The 19,126-nt window shown below is 37.5% G+C and overlaps 8 protein-coding genes across 8 annotated transcripts; 6 read left to right on the top strand and 2 right to left on the bottom strand. All coding sequences in view use genetic code 12, as the record gives it.

The window, feature by feature from the left end:
• Positions 1–197: 197 nt before the first annotated feature.
• KGF56_000427 (uncharacterized protein) lies at positions 198–2,423 on the top strand (the record flags this gene model as incomplete). The annotated part of the gene is made up of 1 exon (XM_049325672.1): positions 198–2,423. One exon carries the CDS (start codon positions 198–200, stop codon positions 2,421–2,423), a length of 2,226 nt encoding a protein of 741 aa, XP_049182567.1.
• A 104-nt stretch (positions 2,424–2,527) lies between these two features.
• On the bottom strand, positions 2,528–4,012 carry KGF56_000426 (uncharacterized protein; the record flags this gene model as incomplete). Its single annotated transcript, XM_049325661.1, has 1 exon — positions 2,528–4,012. One exon carries the CDS (start codon positions 4,010–4,012, stop codon positions 2,528–2,530), a length of 1,485 nt encoding a protein of 494 aa, XP_049182566.1.
• Positions 4,013–5,357: 1,345 nt separating this feature from the next.
• Positions 5,358–6,308, top strand: FGR41 (Fgr41p; the record flags this gene model as incomplete). Its single annotated transcript, XM_049325650.1, has 1 exon — positions 5,358–6,308. The coding sequence occupies one exon, from the start codon at positions 5,358–5,360 to the stop codon at positions 6,306–6,308; it is 951 nt and encodes a 316-aa protein (XP_049182565.1).
• A 1,157-nt stretch (positions 6,309–7,465) lies between these two features.
• On the top strand, positions 7,466–7,951 carry RPL42 (60S ribosomal protein eL42; the record flags this gene model as incomplete). Its single annotated transcript, XM_049325639.1, has 2 exons — positions 7,466–7,547; positions 7,635–7,951. The coding sequence occupies 2 exons, from the start codon at positions 7,466–7,468 to the stop codon at positions 7,949–7,951; spliced, it is 399 nt and encodes a 132-aa protein (XP_049182564.1).
• Positions 7,952–8,771: 820 nt separating this feature from the next.
• CBK1 (serine/threonine protein kinase) lies at positions 8,772–11,231 on the top strand (the record flags this gene model as incomplete). Its single annotated transcript, XM_049325628.1, has 1 exon — positions 8,772–11,231. One exon carries the CDS (start codon positions 8,772–8,774, stop codon positions 11,229–11,231), a length of 2,460 nt encoding a protein of 819 aa, XP_049182563.1.
• Positions 11,232–14,092: 2,861 nt separating this feature from the next.
• KGF56_000422 (uncharacterized protein) lies at positions 14,093–16,030 on the top strand (the record flags this gene model as incomplete). Its single annotated transcript, XM_049325617.1, has 1 exon — positions 14,093–16,030. One exon carries the CDS (start codon positions 14,093–14,095, stop codon positions 16,028–16,030), a length of 1,938 nt encoding a protein of 645 aa, XP_049182562.1.
• A 1,008-nt stretch (positions 16,031–17,038) lies between these two features.
• On the top strand, positions 17,039–17,779 carry KGF56_000421 (uncharacterized protein; the record flags this gene model as incomplete). The annotated part of the gene is made up of 1 exon (XM_049325607.1): positions 17,039–17,779. One exon carries the CDS (start codon positions 17,039–17,041, stop codon positions 17,777–17,779), a length of 741 nt encoding a protein of 246 aa, XP_049182561.1.
• A 349-nt stretch (positions 17,780–18,128) lies between these two features.
• On the bottom strand, positions 18,129–18,659 carry KGF56_000420 (uncharacterized protein; the record flags this gene model as incomplete). The annotated part of the gene is made up of 1 exon (XM_049325596.1): positions 18,129–18,659. The coding sequence occupies one exon, from the start codon at positions 18,657–18,659 to the stop codon at positions 18,129–18,131; it is 531 nt and encodes a 176-aa protein (XP_049182560.1).
• Between the last annotated feature and the right edge of the window lie 467 nt (positions 18,660–19,126).

The raw sequence follows: 19,126 nt of genomic DNA, 5'->3' as shown, positions 1-19,126 counted from the left end.
TATTTCGCTTATACCCGAATCTTTTTTCTCCTATTCCCTTTACTCTTATTCTCTTTGCTGACTCGATAGTAAAGTAAATGACATATTGCTTATAGAAAAGGTGGTTTACATAATTTATAAATACATATACATATACATATATATATATATATATATAATAACTTTATTACACATAGAAAAGGAGTAAGGAGATTGAGATGGTTTTGTTTTCCAAAGTATTAAATCTTACTACAGATAAGCATCAACTGCTACCAAAAGTATCGCCAACATCCTCCTCGAGGTCATCAACATGTAATATTTCCCCAGTTTGTTCTAGAAGTTCAACTTCTTCTTCTATTACACCTACAAAATCGACAATTTCTCAGGCGTTCAAGATTAAAAAACCATCTTTATTGCCTTCTTCCAACACACCTTCCCCAAAAGCCGATTATTCGGTGATTATCAAATTAGAGTCACCACCTATTATCCTATATGGCACTCCCACAGAATCAACCGGATCGATATTATCCGGTCTTTTAAGATTGGTCACGGTGTCAAACGTCAAGATAGAAACAGTTACTTTGTCCTTGGTGCAGACGATCAAGTATACTAAACCGTTTGTTCTACCAAACTCATCAACCGTGGCGAATTGTCGAGACTGCGTATTCAAAACAGAGGTATTGGCAAGATGGGACGTTTTAACTACTCCTACAGATTTCCCACTGGGTAATCATGCTTACCCATTTTCACACCTTCTCCCGGGATCCTTGCCTCCAACATCAAAACTCGGCTCGTCTCACTCCCAGTCGTTTATAAAATACGATCTCATAGCTGAGGTTGTTACTACAAATCCAGCAAACAGCAAGAAATTGGTGCTCCCTATAAACGTATCAAGGCTGACGTTAAGGGGACCCGATCGTAACTCGTTGAGGATATTTCCGCCAACAGAGGTAACTGCAACAGCAGTCTTGCCTAATGTCATTTACCCAAAATCAACATTCCCAATAGAATTAAGACTAGATAATATGGCAAGTCCCTGTCTACTCCGAAGGTGGAGAATGAAAAAATTATCATGGAGAATAGAAGAAAGTGTAAAAGTGAAAGCCTATGTTTGTAACAGCCATATTAAAAAGCTTAAAACATTAGAAGAAGCTCTACAGAAAAATCCACCAAAAAAGGAAAAATCGTCAGGGATGCATCATAGCACTATTCAAACAAACATATCTTTACTTTCCAATTCATCCACTCAATTATTATCATCATCGTCATCAGCATCGTCATCAGCAGCAGCAGCAGCAGCAGCAGCAGCAACAACAACACAGGGCCTGTCATTGTTACTGGAGAACGGTTTGCATGATAGTGAGCCTGTTGATGATGAAGATGCGGGTTTGCATGATTACGAGGAAACCATTCATAATGGTCCCTTGCAAGCACATCGGACCTTTATTGAAGATTTTGGTGGAACAACTGCTGGAGCAAGCGAATCAGTTGGTTCCGAGGCAGTAACGCCACAGGTTTCAGTGGCGTCGCAACAGCGACAAACTGAAGATTTAACAAAGCACATTTTTTTAGAAGAAACAAGAACAGTAAGTTATGGAGATATTAAATCTGGCTGGAAATCGGATTTTTCAGGTTCTGGTAAAATCGAAATAGTTGCCAATATAAGTGCCCATAAATTCTCAACGGGGTCTAATAACCACATAGTTGAAGCAAGTACTAGTGATCATCTTAAATTGAACGCTAGTGACTTCAAAACTGGAGCCAATGTGTCTTGTGACATCGATGATCCGAATCTCGGGGTGTTTGTTAATCATACGTTAGTCATTGAGATTGTTGTTGCTGAAGAAGTTGTGCATCAAGTTGATGCTCGTCAAAAAATGGCAATGAATGGATTACGACCTGCAAGGTCTAATACAAGAGGTGGCCACATTTCAAGAAGGTCTTCTTCCTCTGGATCAGCGTATGCTCGAACAAACAACAATAACAACAACAATAACGACACCACAACGACAACAGTAACATCATCATCAGCAGCAGCATCAATAGCTGATGCAGACTCCCCAAGGTTGACACCGGTAACCTCACAAAGCTCACAATCACAGCATATTCAAATGGGGGTACCCACTGGAGCAGCTCGAGTATTGCGTATGCAATTCAAACTACCAGTCACAGAAAGATCAGGATTAGGTATTGCATGGGATGATGAAGTCCCACCAACATATGAAGATATTAGAGCACTAAGCCCACCACATTATCAGGATCAGAATAGTTCAACTGACTTACCTACACCACCCACTACTGCTTGTACAAGTACGGATAGACATACACCCAATATTTTTTATGGGCGTGGTGATACACCTCTTGCAGGAAGTTTTAGTCCCATGCTGCCACATGGTGTGAGTTTAGATGAGCTTGTAGATAACATTCAAGAACTATCTATATGAAAGAATGCATTATTTTTTTTTTCTTTTTACGACTATACTTTATTAATAGTTACATAAATTAAGGAAACCCTTTTATTCTTTTTTTTGAACGCATGAACCAGCACCTAAACGGTTTGTTGTTTCTCTGAATTTACATCATTTGTGCTATTGCTACTGCTACTGCTAGCAATCGCTGCACCAGTTGCCCCTTGAGTCACACGTGTACTGCTTATTCGACCAACCTCTATTAAAGAATCATACAACTGAGTCAACTCCATTAAATCTGTAATACTTTCCTTTCTCAAATCATAGATCAATTGTTGAAAAGAGTGGTTTGTCAATGTGCTCAATGGCAATTTGTTTTCAGATAAAAACTTCATGAGATGTTTATGGAACTTCATTGGCGAATACGGTGCATTATCAAAGCTGTTTTTACTATTTGCATAACCTGCTACTTCCAAAGATGGAGACTCAACTAGTACAGCTTGATTGATTCCTGTATCCAACGTAGTATACTGTGGTGGGGTTGTGTTTCTCCCTAGTGGTCTTTGCAACTGAAGCACTGGTTCGGCGCTGGTCTTGGAACTGGTGATTCTGGAACTGACACCAGCCCTGGCCCCTATCTCTTCATGGTTATCCATATTGCCATGGTCCAAATCTTGTTCGGCACTCATTTGCTCAGTTTCTCTTGGCATATAACTTTTCGGATATGATACAGTGTCACTTTGTTTAGCAAAAGCAACGCCATATCCATTTGAGGGCGATGATGAGGGTGCATCGCGCGTATAATTATTCACCATGTCCTTACTTATTATCTTGTGAGTTTTCAAATGTTCACTCAACTTTTTGGGAGATCCTTTATCTGACACTAGTCTAGTTATTACACGATGGCATAGTTCACATTGAGCTATATTGGGATCTTTTTCATCCTGTTTAAACCATGTCCATACCCAGGATCTCTTTTTCGCGCCAAATTTGTGACCCGGTCGATTCTTTCGAATCTTTTTCTGTAATGGCAAACCAGTTGGTTGTATTTGTTGCATTTGTGAGGGGTAGTGTTGGTTTGGATGCGGAGGAGTCCCTTTTGAGATTTCCGGTCGATGTGTAGGAGACGCGGCTGTCATTAAATTAACCAACAGCGAGTTTGGTTGTTGTGCCACAGTCATCGAGCGTTGTTGTATGACAGATGTCGAGTGTTGCTGCTGCTGTTGTTGTTGTTGTTGTTGTTGTTGCTGTTGCTGCTGCTGTTGCTGCTGTTGCTGTTTCTGAATTCTTTTCTTTTGTAGCGTTTGTTGCAGCTGTTGGAAATTTTGTTTTGGTAATTTCAGTTCTTGTTTTTCCTCCTCTTCTTCTTGTACCTTTTCCTCTCCCTTCTGCTGTTGTTGTTGCTGCTGCTGCTGTTGATGAAGATGAGCTGCTTGGATGATAGCTGCAGCGGCTCTGTGGTCTTCTTTTGATTGGGTGGCTAACGGCGACGAACCGGTTATATGTAGTTGTGATATTTGCTCATCACGAGTTTCACTTGTGTTACTTAAATGCTGCGTTGCCGCGTGATGACTCTCATTATCCCTACCATTTCCAAATGCATACACATTATTGAAAAAATTCATGGTGCATAATTCCTGTGTAACGATAGAGGGAATTTTTTACCTGTAACGAATTCCGGGCGACCGAATTTAAAATTGCTTTGTAGAAACCAAAGTAGTAGAGACCGAAATGAAGGAGGCAAACACGTAAAAGAGATCTGGTAGGGGAGGGTTGATGAATGAAAATAGGAAAGCTAATTAAGATGTGAGGTCAACTGAGGAATGTTGTTTGAACAAACTCGATTTGAAATATATATTAGGTGGTTGATATACAAGTCGGTTGAGATCGGTCACTAGCGATTTTATTTTGTACTCCAACACCCCCACCCCCATTCCTTTTCAAGAGCAAGAGAATTTCAATATGGTACAAAATCTATACGGGAATAACTCGTTAAAGTAATGTATTCGACCTGGGGTTACTCCTCAACCTTGTCCCAGAGACATATTAATTTCTCTTGGATATATCATCATATTAGCATCTCTTGGCCAAATATTATTTTTTTCTATATTATGTTAGCTTGCTGGCGATTTTGAAGAGATTCTACAATTTCGGAGAGATTACAACTGTATTTAGTTTTACCAAGAGCAAGAGCAAATAAATCGGTTTCTAATAAGTCACTTACTAGTATTTTCTCTAGTTCTGCCAAACAGAAAGTACTGTACTCTTCAAATTGGTGTGAAAATTTACTGAAATAGATTAAACATTATAATTCTACTTTGAGCTTCATGTCCCTCCAATACTCCGTACACATTTAGTTCTACTTGAGAATCTCAAGTTAAACAACAAACCGTACATACACATACACAGACACATACATAGACACATACACAGGCACACACACACATATATATAGATCTGTATACTTTTCCACTAAGATCTTCATAATTGAATTACTTAATTTGTTTTTCGCACCCAGCACAATATTAATTTTTGTGTCATTTTAAAATATGGTATTTAATACCATATATATACAAAATGTTTAGTCAACTCCGAAAGGCCAATAACGGTGAAAAGATGTTCTAAAACGTCAAGTGAACCAGCACCGTATGATATAATACTCTAACAGTTACGTGACAACCGCATGGAAGCTAATGACAATGTAGTTTTGCAATGGACACATGACGCTCTTACATTAAGAAAAGTTTATAAAAGGTGAAACATATCCTTTAGTTTCTCACTGCATCTTATACCTTATAATCATAGATAAGAATACCAACTTATATAAACGAAATAGCCGTTATTAATACCCCCCCAGCACCTTGTTCCCTCACTTTTCCCTTTTCAGGCACTTTCCTTAATTTCCAACTACAGTCTTTCTTTTCATTTACAAACACCACCAGATTGCTTTTTTTTTTTTTTTTGCCCTAAATGAAATTGGCCAAGTTACTCTCCGGTTTAGTTTCATTTCAATTGATATCCCATGTTTTTTCTGCTCCAACTTCAAATGACAATGACAAAAGGGATGACAATGTTGATTCTGATGATGATGTGGTTGTTGTAAAATTGAAAACTACAATTCAAACAACTCAAACAGATACCCACATTGTGCATGCCCCAACTTCAACTTATACTAGTTTGATAGTCAGCGAAAGCGTTGTAACAGTGACACATTACACTGCAACTGTTACTTCTACAATTTGGGGTACTCCTCATACGTATGTTACTGTTGCGACAACTCCTGTATCTGCAGCCGACGTTGAACCTATTCCACAAAACGAGATAACTGTATCCGTCAATGCAGGAGCAGTGCAACTGGCAAGCTCAAATCAGAACCAAATTAGCTTGCAACAAGTTGCTGCAGAACCAACCAGCACTAATAAGGGCCTGTCTACATCTACATCTACATCTACAAGTACATCATCGTCATCATCATCATCATCATCATCATCATCATCATCATCATCAGTGTCCTCCTCCTCCTCCTCATTGTCATCGTCAGTATCCTCACCCTCAAGCCCAGCTGCAAGTCCAGCAACTACTGCTAAAATTGCTCAGACTACAAGTAGTTATACCCCGAACCCAACCACAACATCATCTACAAATGCGCAAAACTATGTATCTACCCTGATAGTGACAAGAGTAACAACAATCAGCGTGTCAAGTTCAAATACAGCCACCAATTCCAATAACGATAATGGTCCGGTTCTAACAGATGCTGCAGTTCCATCATCAACTGACTCTTGGATAATTGAAAATGTTGTAACTACAACATCAGATGGAGTTTGCTATATTAATTACGACTACTATTATGAGACTGATACTGCAGAAGAAACAGTTACACTGACCTCTATTATTTACACAACTGTAACGCTCAGTTAAAAAAAAAATATTGGCTACGGTTAACCACGCTGTTTGTTTTTTGTAGATTCTGTATATTTATTTGAAGTCCCGAGCTTTTGTCGTTTTGTAGAGTAACGGAAGTTTTTGTTTCTTTTTTTTTTGCAACCTGGTTGCTGCTGCCAAAAGTAGAAATGCAGCCAGTCTTATCTCAAGTATTTTTTTCTAATGCTTTAAGAAAGTCGACACTATCGAGCAGAGCGAGATAGTGGAGCATATAACTGCCACCGATACTATCGATACTATCGACACTATCGAGCAGAGCGAGATAGTGGAACATATAGCTGCCACTGATACTTTTGCAAGATTGGCGCAGAAGCAGCAGTAGCAGTAGCAACAGCAGTAGCAGTAAAAATAATAGTTATAATGGTACGTGAGAAAAGGGGAAAACTCAATATTCTATTAGTAGAGATTTTGTTTTTATCCAATCAAATCATATCGTATAATACTCTATGCCAACCTCTCTTCTATACCCACAATAAAAAGCTTCTAACATATAATGCGTAACAAGAGATGTTATGATTGTTCTTGCTTTGATTGATTTCCCTCTAGCGAGGGGGGGGGGGGGGGGGAAGAAGAAAAAATGTAAAATAAAAGCGCGAACGAGTTTATAGCCCTAATATTGCACACGTGACAGGAAAAAGCAGAAGGAAAGAAGGGAAGTAAAAAAAATGTTGGCAGTTTACCACTACCAAACAAAAGAATTTCAATTTTACTGAAAATTACCACTTGGGTTTGATACAGATCTTTGGTACAACCTTTTAAAGCAAGCATTTTGAGACAACAATGGGTATGTTCAACTACGACAATGACAGATTAAATATGTGGGATATACGGGAGCCTTGAGAATGGACATATGAGAGCCTTGAGAATGGACCTATGAGTGAGTAAGTGAATAGATGAGAGAGAGAGAGAGAGAGGAAAAAGACATCAGGGGAGAAGGAATCGAAATAGAGGAGAACTTAGAAAAGAAGGTACATATACATAGAGGAGAGCCCGGAGAAGAAATACAAATGGGACAAGAGTCTCAGGAGAAGGACCTAGAGGACAGGACCCCAGAGAAGGAGCACATAGAGGACAACCACTCAAGGCGCTTGTCTTCACCTTTGTAGAAGATTTTACCATTGGGCAAGGGTCAAATGAGAGATTTCGATATGCTATACTCATTTCATGTCGGTGAACTTACAGAGGAACCATATCCAAGTCGAGCTCGATTTAAATGTGGACATTTTGAAAAACATCCAACTATTCCATTATTTTTCATAAACAGTTTTTTACTAACAATGCATTTTTCCCTTTTCTTTTTAGTGAACGTTCCAAAAACCAGAAAGACCTACTGTAAAGGTAAAGAATGCCGTAAACACACCCAACATAAAGTTACCCAATACAAAGCCGGTAAAGCATCATTGTTTGCTCAGGGTAAGAGAAGATATGACAGGAAACAAAAGGGTTATGGTGGTCAAACCAAACCAGTTTTCCACAAGAAGGCTAAAACCACCAAAAAGGTTGTTTTGAGATTGGAATGTGTTGTTTGTAAGACTAAAGCCCAATTAGCTTTGAAGAGATGTAAACATTTCGAATTGGGTGGTGATAAGAAACAAAAAGGTCAAGCTTTACAATTTTAGAGGAAAATGGCTCTTCGTGCTATTATCTTGCTTTTTATGTTTGTTTTACTAGCTTGTTTAGGTTGTGAGATTTGTATAGGAAGTTTAATGTAAATTATTATATTAAAAAAAAAAAAAAACACGAGAAAAAGGTACTAACAACAGTACCTTTTTCAATTAGAGGTTAAGCGAGAAAAAAAATGCTATGGCCTCAGCAGGCACTATCGAGCGAAGCGAGATAGTGGAGCACACACTGACTAGCTTCTACCTTACAAAGGGTTGTAATGCTACCCGGTATTGTTCCTCCGTTAAACTTTGAGTTTTTTTCTCCTTTTATATCCTTTAATATGTATGTTTCTGTAACCCATCCTTGTTTCAAGTGAGCTTAATAGAATCATGGTATTGAAAATCAAAACATATGCACCAAAATAGGAATTTAATAAAGAGAAGAAAAAAAAAATGTATTAATGAATAAATAAACGAATAAATCAATAAAGTGAATTTTTAGGAACTGGGTTTAGTTTTAAGTAAGTCAGAGAGTTTAGTATTGAGTTGTCGGTTTGTTGAAATTTTTTTGTTGTTGGTAGCTAAGTGACGAATTCTGCATTGCTTCAACTACAGTAGACCTGACTACCTATAGAGCATATATACCAAGAAAGAGAGTATAGAGTTTAAAAGGATCAAGACAGAAACACAAACAAAGAGAGAGAGGGGACCCAGAAGTTTAATTTTTTTCTTTCTTTTGCTTGTTTAAAAGACCATTCTTTTGCTAGCTTGGTTGAAACAGTTTGATCAAGAGGAAGTTTTCTGAAACGCTCAAAGACTCGATAAAAACCACGTCATGAACTTTGATCAGCTAACGGAAGAGCAGAAACAACAGCTATACTTGCAGCACTTGCAACAGCAGCAGCAACAACAACAGCAGCTACGACTACAACAACAGCAGCAACAGCAGCAGCTACGACTACAGCAGCAGCAGCAGCAGCAGCAGTATTCATACGCTCAGCATCAAACACCGGTGTACAATAATGAACAGCCAAACACTAATCAGACCTATGAAAACCATCATGACGAAAGCTATATGGATGAGGACACCACTCAACTTCTTGATGAACGCCCACAATCACCGCTGCAGTTACATATGAAGGAACAGCAGCAGCAGCAGCAGCAGCAGCAGCAGCAGCAGCAGGTTTTCACTCAAGACATGGCAAGTGGTGGCGCAACGAATACTATGCCTTCTCCAACATTTGTCCAACTGGGGAGCTTTGAGCAAGAGAAGTACTCAACTGGGTATAGCAATAGCAGCAATGGAAAAGGTGTACAGTTTAGCTCTATTGATTCCATGAATTTCCAACCGCCTAGTAATAATTTTACTCAGTTGAATAATAGTAGCAATACTAATCTTTCAGAAATGAGCAGTGGCAATTCCGTGTTATCAAGTTCAAATTTGCAAAGTATTCAAGATCTTGCACCCTCGCGTTCGGCAGGAGCATCATCAACTGGAGCAGCAGTTACCCCTACTACAACAGGAGCAGGAGCAGAAGCAGGAGCAGGAACAGCAGGAGCAGGAGCAGGAGCAGGAGCAGGAGCAGGAGCAGGAACAGGAGGAGCAGAAGCAGGAGCAGCATCAGTTCCACAGCATCAATATCAGCAACAATATCAGCAGGCACAACAATTAAATATGAACAATAGCGCCAATGTCAACTTGGTTCCATCAAGGGCAGCGATGAACTCAGCAACATCGTCAGCAACGGCTCCGTCTCATACTCCCAACCCTCCACCATCTTCAAACTATGTTTTTTTCAATCGACAACCACATCTGTTACCTACAGAAATTCAAGATCGTGGCAAAGCTATCAAGTTGAAGATAGAGAATTTTTATACTATGGCGGTGAACCATGCAATCGAAAGAAATCAACGAAGAATGAGTATGGAACAGATATTGATTGATGAAGGGGCGAACGTTTCAGAAGAGCGCAAAAATCGCCATATTCAAAACTATAGTAAGAAAGAAACGCAATTTTTGAGATTGAGAAGAACCAAATTGTGCCTTGAGGATTTTGAAACAATTAAAGTTATTGGAAAGGGGGCATTTGGAGAAGTTCGACTAGTGCAAAAGAAAGATAGTGGCCATGTTTACGCGATGAAGACATTATTGAAATCGGAAATGTACAAGAAAGACCAACTAGCTCACGTCAAAGCCGAAAGGGACGTTCTTGCAAATAGTGACTCTCCTTGGGTTGTTTCATTGTATTATTCGTTTCAAGATTCCCAGTATCTTTACTTGATTATGGAGTATTTGCCAGGTGGCGATTTAATGACGATGTTGATTAGATGGCAAATATTCACTGAGGATATTACCAGGTTCTATATGGCTGAATGTGTTTTGGCTTTGGAAGCAATTCATAGGTTGGGGTTCATTCATCGTGATATCAAGCCGGATAATATTTTGATTGATAAGCGAGGTCATATAAAATTGAGTGATTTTGGGTTATCTACAGGGTTTCACAAAACTCATGATTCAAATTATTACAAGAAGTTGTTGGAAGAAAATCCAACGAATCCATTACAAGCCAATCAACTCACTAGTGGAGGAGGAGGAAATATTAGTGGTGCTTCTGGTTTTTCTCCTACGGGAAGAAACTCGATGATGGTAGATGCTATCCACTTGACAATGACGAATCGTCAGCAAATGCAAACTTGGAGAAAATCACGTAGATTGATGGCGTATTCCACTGTGGGTACACCGGATTATATAGCACCAGAAATTTTTGTTCATCAAGGGTATGGACAGGAATGCGATTGGTGGTCTTTGGGTGCAATTATGTTTGAGTGTTTAGTTGGGTGGCCACCATTTTGTGCTGAGACGCCGCATGAAACGTATAGGAAGATTATCAATTGGCAAGAATCGTTGCAAATACCTGATGACGTGCATTTGTCACCTGAGGCGGAAGATTTAATCAGGAGGTTATTAACATCTAGTGACCAGAGATTAGGAAGATATGGCGGGTCTGAAGAGATAAAGAAGCATCCCTTTTTTCGTGGTGTTGATTGGGACTCAATTCGCAGAGTTGATGCACCATTTATACCAAAATTGAAATCGATTACTGATACGAGATTTTTCCCAACAGACGAGTTGGAGAATATACCTGATAATCCCGTTTTGACCAAAGCTATGGAGCAACGAGAGTTGGATGCAAAGAACGGTGGTGGTACAGGTAGAACGCCAAAGGAGGATTTACCTTTTATTGGTTATACCTATTCGAGATTTGACTACTTGACAAAAAAAAACGCATTGTAGGTTGCGAAAGGTTACAATAATAAGGAAAGGACATTAAACAGCAAAGAGAAAGCAAGAAGTATATAGCGATGTAGTAGATATAATTAAGCACCCTCATTAAAACTGGTTGTTATTTTTGTCGTAAGCCCCTAAAAAAAAAAAAAAAAAAAAGCTGATTGTTAAAGAAGCCGCCATATCCACTAAAATTAAAACCAAACTGCTTTTGTCATAAACAAAAAAGAAAGAAAAAACGGTCGAGGGAGAGGTAAGAGAACAATTTGAGCATTTTGATCTTCATTGGGACAATGTTACGGATTGACCTAGATTCCCTTTTTTTTTTTTTTTTTTTGGTTTGGTTTGGTTTATATTTTTCATTTACACAAATGAAACAAAGAGAAATTATCATCAACGTCTCTTTGAAGTTTTGAATGGTTTCTTTGTTATAAAGCCCAATGTAGGATATTGGAAGCCTGCGTCAGTTAAGGAACAGGGGGAGGAGGAGGCTTACTTTTTGCAGTTAAGCTAAGAGGTTCCTTTAGTTGCAAAGATACGATATGCTAATAAAGATCGATGGAAAAAAAAAAAAAGAATAATAATATGAATTAATTTTCCAACCGAACTTTCCGTTGAAGGAAAACAATAAAAATTTGATTATATGTAAGAAGGGTCAGTCGAAAATCTTGCAAGAATTTCACAAAATAGGCAAAGACGATCGGCTTATGAGTAGTTGTATATCCTAATTGTGTAGAGAGAGAGATAGATAGTAGATAGGTAGATAGATAGAGGGAGATAGAGAGATAGAGGTGGGAATTGAAAAGCAAAGAGAGAGGTGCTTATACGACGAGAGCAAGGTATTAGTGAATTTGATGCTAGAAATGGTGTGATACTTCACACTCTCATTCAAATCACGCAATCTCTCCCCCCCCCCCCGCTTCCCTTGAATCCTTGCTTCCATATCAAGATCCTTACACGACGATTCTCTCTCTCTCAAACAAATTTTTAGGTGAAACTGAATTTGGTTCACATGCAAAGCATCTTTGAGAAGGAGGTGGAAGGAGGGGAGGGGAGGGAACGTTTTGTTGTTACTAGTTCGCAAAGAAGATCAATCTATTGATCTGATTATTATCTTCTTGTTTTCCATTCAAGTTTCTTTTCAACATGTTTACTCAGAGAACTGGTTGAATAGGGGTGTCAGTTTTATCAACCATAAAATTTCTTTACCTTTCTCTCAAATGAAGAATATTCTTGTTTGGCGCAATATAATTGAAAGCAAGATGCGCAAAGTAAATTGAAAAAAAAAAAAAAAAAAAAAAAAAACTAGACCGATTAGTACATAATATGCGGTATGATTTTTAACCAAACTACCAAAGATAATAAGGGAAACGTGATAAAAAAATTGCTCATAACGAATTAACCAGACAGGCTGAGTCGAAAGTACAAAGATTAAAATTTTAGAGCTGCTTTTGGTCTTATTATGCTAAAGTGGTAGGTTGGAAATTGATTGAGATGGCAATAAAAATGGAAGCGCATATTTAACAAAGAGAGAAACAGAGAGAGAGAGAAAGTGAGTACATCTAAACCCATTTGATACACCTGTTACTTCTACGCCCGTTACTTCTACACTTGGTGAATTTGGTCTTTTCTTTTCTTGAAAAGAATCGAATGATTTTATATTGCTCAGTCATGTATTCGCTGTTTTGCTGTTTTACACATTCCTCTAGCTGTTAAGAGTGAATTCCGATTTATGTAGATGATTCTTTTTTACATTTAGTAATGGTAAGTAGGGTAAATAAAGATCGTGTGTTGTCCGGTCAACAATCACATTCTACTGTCATTCATTCAATTATCATTTCAGTATCAAATATAAGCATTTAGCGAGCGCAGCGAGCTACAGTAGAGAGTAAGTACATGGTGAAAAAAAAAAATTAATAAATTAGATCAAACTCGTGTGTATGCCGCAACTCCGTACCATCCCATATGAATTTCTCTCCCTCTTCTTTGAGGTCATCTCTCATCTTACCATTTACGTATGCACTCAATATAATCCCAGAAAGCATTTATACTATATTAATCCCAATTGAGACTAATTGAATACAAAATGTATTTGGAACGCAATCGAAACAAAACGTCTATTATTTTCTATGACGTATATAGAGTAAATTGTATTTTTATTTTTTTTTTGCGGAATAAAATTACCTTTTTGTCAAAATTTTATATCCGTCTTGTCTTGTACAATCTGCACAAATAACCCACACAAGAGGTAAAAAGATTGAAAAAAATAGCAAATAAGTAATATTCTAGGTGCCGATTTTGGATTATTTCTGCTTCTTTTTAATGCTAATGTAAAGTGTGGAAATAGGACTCCCTCTCCCTCTTTCCCATCTCTTCCTTTACTTGCAGATATACCGCTTTATTACTAATATGTCCAAATAAATTTAACAATGTCTAATCCGTTGCTCTATAAAAGATGCACGAATATTTTCTTAGTTGTTTTATATAGATGACGACAATTGCATCAAAAACACATATCGTCAATGATTTTTTTTTTTTTTTTGTTTTATAATCGCCATCTTTTTTACAACCAAACCTCTTAACAGAATCAAACTTGTTAACAAAATCGGTTAGCGGGAGGAGAGATAAGAAAAGACCGAGATTATCAAGAGAAAAAAAGACCCGAGATTGTGAAGGAAAAAAAAAAAAAAAGTGTCAAGAGGGATACAAGAAGTTATTGCGAAAAAAAGAAGACAACCTCAATTTGTAAGTACCAAGCCCAACGGTTGGGGGTCAAAGGGGGAACTAAGTTTTCTTGTATTTATTTTCTATTCTTTCCCACTCGAGGAAATTAGTAATCGAATCTTGTTGAAAGAGTCAAAGGTTAAACAATGAAGGCATCAAGTTTACTACTATTGTTTTGCATCGCTATTCCATCTATAGCCATGAGTATGGATGAAATGGAGCCATCTGATGTATTGGAATCCGCAAGTACCCATAGTCATAACGACAACAACAGCGGTAATGGTAATGGTAATGGTGATGGTGACAATTTGGTACCAATTGCTCATGTTATGAAGCATCAGCATGGGGTACCCATCTTAGAAACCAACCTCTTACCTGAGGAAAGATTGTATTGGGAGAATTACAATACGACTACTTATTTCACTGTAGAGTCGAAACACCGCAGTGCCTTATATCTGCATATTATTGTTGGTTTGTTCACTATCATCTTTATGTACCCTTTAAGTTTGATATTCAATAATTTAAACATGTCAAAGACATATCTTGCTGTACTTGCATTGCATACAACTGCAATTATGATTTCCTTAATGTGTTATTCCATCTTTATTAATTCGATCCCAAATTTATACCCGGGAAATGCTTATAACAAGATGCTTATAATATTGTTTGTTACTACCATTTTGCAAGCTGTATTTGCCTTGGTAACAAATTTGGAACCAGCTGCAAAAGGAAGCATTACCTCTGCTACCACCACAGCCACCACCAATAGCACCACCAACAATGGCAGCAGCTTAGGTCGATATTTCAGTCTCCGCTCCTCAACTAGCGCTTCCGATGTTGAAGACACTGTCTCAGAATCCTCACTGCTCTCATCAACAGGAGCTGCAGAAGCAGAAGCTATTAATTTTGAAAAATTGAATATGATTATTCCTGAATCCAAATTCTATCAATTTAGGAAATGGATTGCTCAAACTAGATTCCATAAATCTTTTAAAGTTGGCTTTAACATATTGAACTGGGGCCATTTCTTTTATTATTTGGTATTAGTTCCTACTGGTGTTGCAACATTCTGTATCTATGGTGAAGGTAAAAAAGTGTTTAACTTATTGGCACATTTTATTAAAGGTGGTGTTTTTTTTGCCTATGGAATATTGACCCTCGGAAGGTACTGTGGTGCATTTGCAAACAAAGGATGGGCATGGAATCACAAGTTTGTTGATGCAAATCGCATTACCAACCCTAAGAAATTGGGCTATTGGGAACGATTTCAAAACAAGGGACTTTGGACAATGGAAATGGTTGAAAGTTCATTAATTTTATTTTACGGTTCTACAAACATCTTCTTGGAACATTTGAGTAATGCTGGTGGTGAATGGTCGCCAAAGGACTTGCAACATGTTTCAATTGCGTTTATTTTCATTGGATGTGGTTTATGTGGAGTAATTACCGAATTAAAGTTGCAAGATTGGAGATTTGAGCAAGCTGTATCTAATTACAAAAAAGTGATTGCTGTCAAAAAGGCAGAAAATGAAGAAGAAGTAAACACTTGTACTAGTGCAGTAGTATCTTCAACAGCAGGAGCAACACATGAGCATCAACAACAACTTACTCCAGGTGTGTACCAAAATATAATTAAAGCAAGTCCGGGTTTTAGTCCAAATCCATTCCCAGTATTGACCATATACTGGACAGGTATACTTATGTCACAGCATCAACAAGCATCTGAACTCTCCACCGAAATCCATGTACAATGGGGTAACTTGTTTGTATTTGGATGTGCATTCAGATTCCTTACTTATTTGCTCATGTTGTTAACTTCAAGCAAAACAACTGTTTTAACAAGACCACTGAGACCCATAACTGAATTGATTGTTGCATTTAGTTTAATATGTGGTGGGTTGATATTCATGGAATCTACCGATCCTGTGGTTTTATCATTTGAGTATTATGGATTGACTTCGATGTTTACATTGAATGTGAGTCTTGGTGTGGTTACTTTAGTTATGAGTTGGATAATGGTGCTTTTTACCTTTAAGGATTGCTTAAAGGGAAGATTCAGACAAGCAGTCAAAGAAATAGTGTAAAATATCGAAGAGAGAGAGAGAGAGAGAAAGAAAGAAAGAAAGGGAGAGTGAGAGGTTGTCTTTAGTGTTGTTGTCACTATTGATTTTGCAAGAGGGAGGAAGAGAGTACAGCTCATTAATGTTTTTATGATGAAGTTGGTTATTACCTAGTGTTTTTTTTTAATTTGTTTTTTGTTGGTCATCCGTTGTCTATTTAGGAGTTTTGGGAGTTACTTATAACTATCACATGGCCTGAATGAACTCCTCATTTTCTAATACTTAATTAATTACCCTTATTATTTATTACTATGCTAAGTTTAATTTGAAAAGAATAAAAGTTGCACACAAATATCTATGTATCATATATTATTGATAATATATGTGCACATATCATGGAAAAGGAAACAGTCAAAGACTTTTCCTTAGGGAGATATTGGAATTTAGTAACCTCTACCAATGTAGATACCCGTCCCCATTGCATACATATATAGGAAATTAACTCATTTTATCATTTGCACTATGGAGATGAAGAGTAAAATCTTTTTCCTTTATATTTTTGAATCAACATATTTGCCAGCTCTTCGAAGAAAACGCTACAAAGGTAATGTCTGTTTTATTTATTTATTTATTTATTTATTTTTTTCTTTTCTTTTTGCAGCCATTCATATCTTTGATACCACTTCTTCCAAATTGAGAAAACTAGAAAGACAAAAAAATACTGGATCATTACATGAGTATCAGGCTTGCAAATTGTATGTCTTATCAGTTTGGGTGGTTATTCTTCATTACTTTCATCTTCCTGCCCCTCCCCTCTTCCTCTTCTCTCCCCGCTCTTTTTTTTTTTTAATTGAATTTTATCTTGCGTGTGTGTGTTTGAAACGTTGCATGGTTTTGCTTTGATTTACATGCTTCAGGGATATATATATATATATATATATATATATATAGAAACCAAGATACAAAGTACCTTTCATTGGACTCGTAAAACAACCATAGCTTCATTTCTTCCTTGTCTTTTTGTTCAAAAGCATGAGTAAGCTTTTAGGTCCAAGAACTTGTATAACGGGCGTTTCTCATTTACGTAGATGCATTTATGGCGGCGTGAAGCCTTTCCTAGCCACTTCAAAAGGTATAAGGACAACAACAGCAACAACAACAGCTCAAGGTTTTTCAACATTGAGCAGAATAAACCGTCAAACTGCAACAACTGCAACAACTGCAACGAAAGCACAGCAAAGCAATTGCCAATTCAGCAATGAGGACAAAGGTAACGTTGAGGATTCTAACAAGTTGCAATGCAATGACACAATTGGTAAAAAACCAAATTTTTCAGAAACGTTATGTTGGATAGGTGAAGAATTGAACTACGATGAAATCTCTCCTCAAGCTTCATTTGACTTTTTTGTACGTGATTTGAGAACCGTTAAGGAGCATTTTGGCAACAAACCCTTTGGAGAAATCACCACTGGCTGTTTAATTGATAAATTGATTGATGTTGTTGAAGAAAATATGGAGGATGGAAAATTGACCACGATTAACCGTGAGATTTTCGATGTTTATCCATTTATTAGGTTGATTAACACCTTGCCGGAAGTATGGAAATTGCACTGTGAAAGTACAAAGATACTAGATGAGTGGCTGAAGATTGAACCTAAGATTAATCCCCGAGAGACTAAAATTCGACCAAAAAGGAGAGAAACCGATACTTTTAAGCAGGAATTTTTCAACCCAAGAAAGAATAGGATGAAACAAGAGCAACAAATGGGCTAAAAGTGAAATAGTTGTGTTTTTCAACTCAAGAAGGAATAGGATGAAACAAGAGCAACAAATGGGCTAAAAGTGAAATAGTTGTGTTTTTCAACTCAAGAAGGAATAGGATGAAACAAGAGCAACAAATGGGCTAAAAGTGAAATAGTTGTGTTTTTCAACTCAAGAAGGAATAGGATGAAACAAGAGCAACAAATGGGCTAAAAGTGAAATAGTTGTGTTTTTCAACTCAAGAAGGAATAGGATGAAACAAGAGCAACAAATGGGCTAAAAGTGAAATATGCAGATAATAGTAGAAGCTAGTCAGCGTGATCCACTATCTCGCTTCGCTCGATAGTGTCTGGGTTCAATTTTATGTCATTTCTACTTCATTTATAGGTAACTGTTTCATGTTTCTCAGGATACGAACAAATTTGAAACCAGTAGTTGCACCGGTTGTTCCATTCCAAGCTCTCAATCTTTTAACAGTTTCCTCATCGCTTAAATCCGGTACATTGTAACTAGTGTCAAACACATGCTCTTGATGTTTTATTTTCTCTTGTAATATTTTCTGTTTTGTTGATATTGGTCGACCTTTCCTATTTTCCTTTTCGAGTTCTTCCAATTGCTCCTTATACTGTTGGATAAAGCTGGTTATCAATTCTTTCATTTCGTCAAGTGTATATGATGACTGTGTTTCTGTTTGTATTTGAGACTGGAAATACGTTACTATTATCAATTCATTTGATTTCTTATCGATGGATTCCAATTTCTTCCTTTGTAGCTTTTTATCTCTTACCGCAGCACGATTTAATTGTTTAAACTTACGTCCCTTGATATGTATCGAGCCTGTAGACTTGGATACATTCTTTGTTACTTTTTTTAGACTGTGTGCAATGGGCATGACTCGATGAAAACTCAACTATTATAATCGATAAGGAAAATAAAAGAATATAGGATGGGAGAAAATATATTTGAGATGAGATGAGATGCCCAAACACACGACACTAGCCACACTATCGAGCGAAGCGAGATAGTGAAGCAACACTACCGACACTTTGTATCTTGTTACAACACTATCGAGCAGAGCGAGATAGTGGAGCAACACTTTGTACCTTGTTACAACAAGCAACACTTTGTACCTTGTTACAACAAGCAACACTTTGTACCTTGTTACAACAAGCAACACTTTGTACCTTGTTACAACAAGCAACACTTTGTACCTTGTTACAACAAGCAACACTTTGTACCTTGTTACAACAAGCAATACTTTGTACTTGTTACTACATACTAGTGATACTCTGGTGAGCACTCTAGTGAGCACACTCTTGCACACCCTTGCACACTCTTGCATACTCGCACACTCTGGTG

Source organism: Candida oxycetoniae (genome assembly GCF_023343755.2).
Source record: "Candida oxycetoniae strain CBS 10844 chromosome Unknown scaffold9, whole genome shotgun sequence".
NCBI lineage: Eukaryota > Fungi > Ascomycota > Pichiomycetes > Serinales > Debaryomycetaceae > Lodderomyces > Lodderomyces oxycetoniae.
Note: the sequence above shows the minus strand (reverse complement) of the source record. Positions and strands in the feature narration are given on the sequence as shown.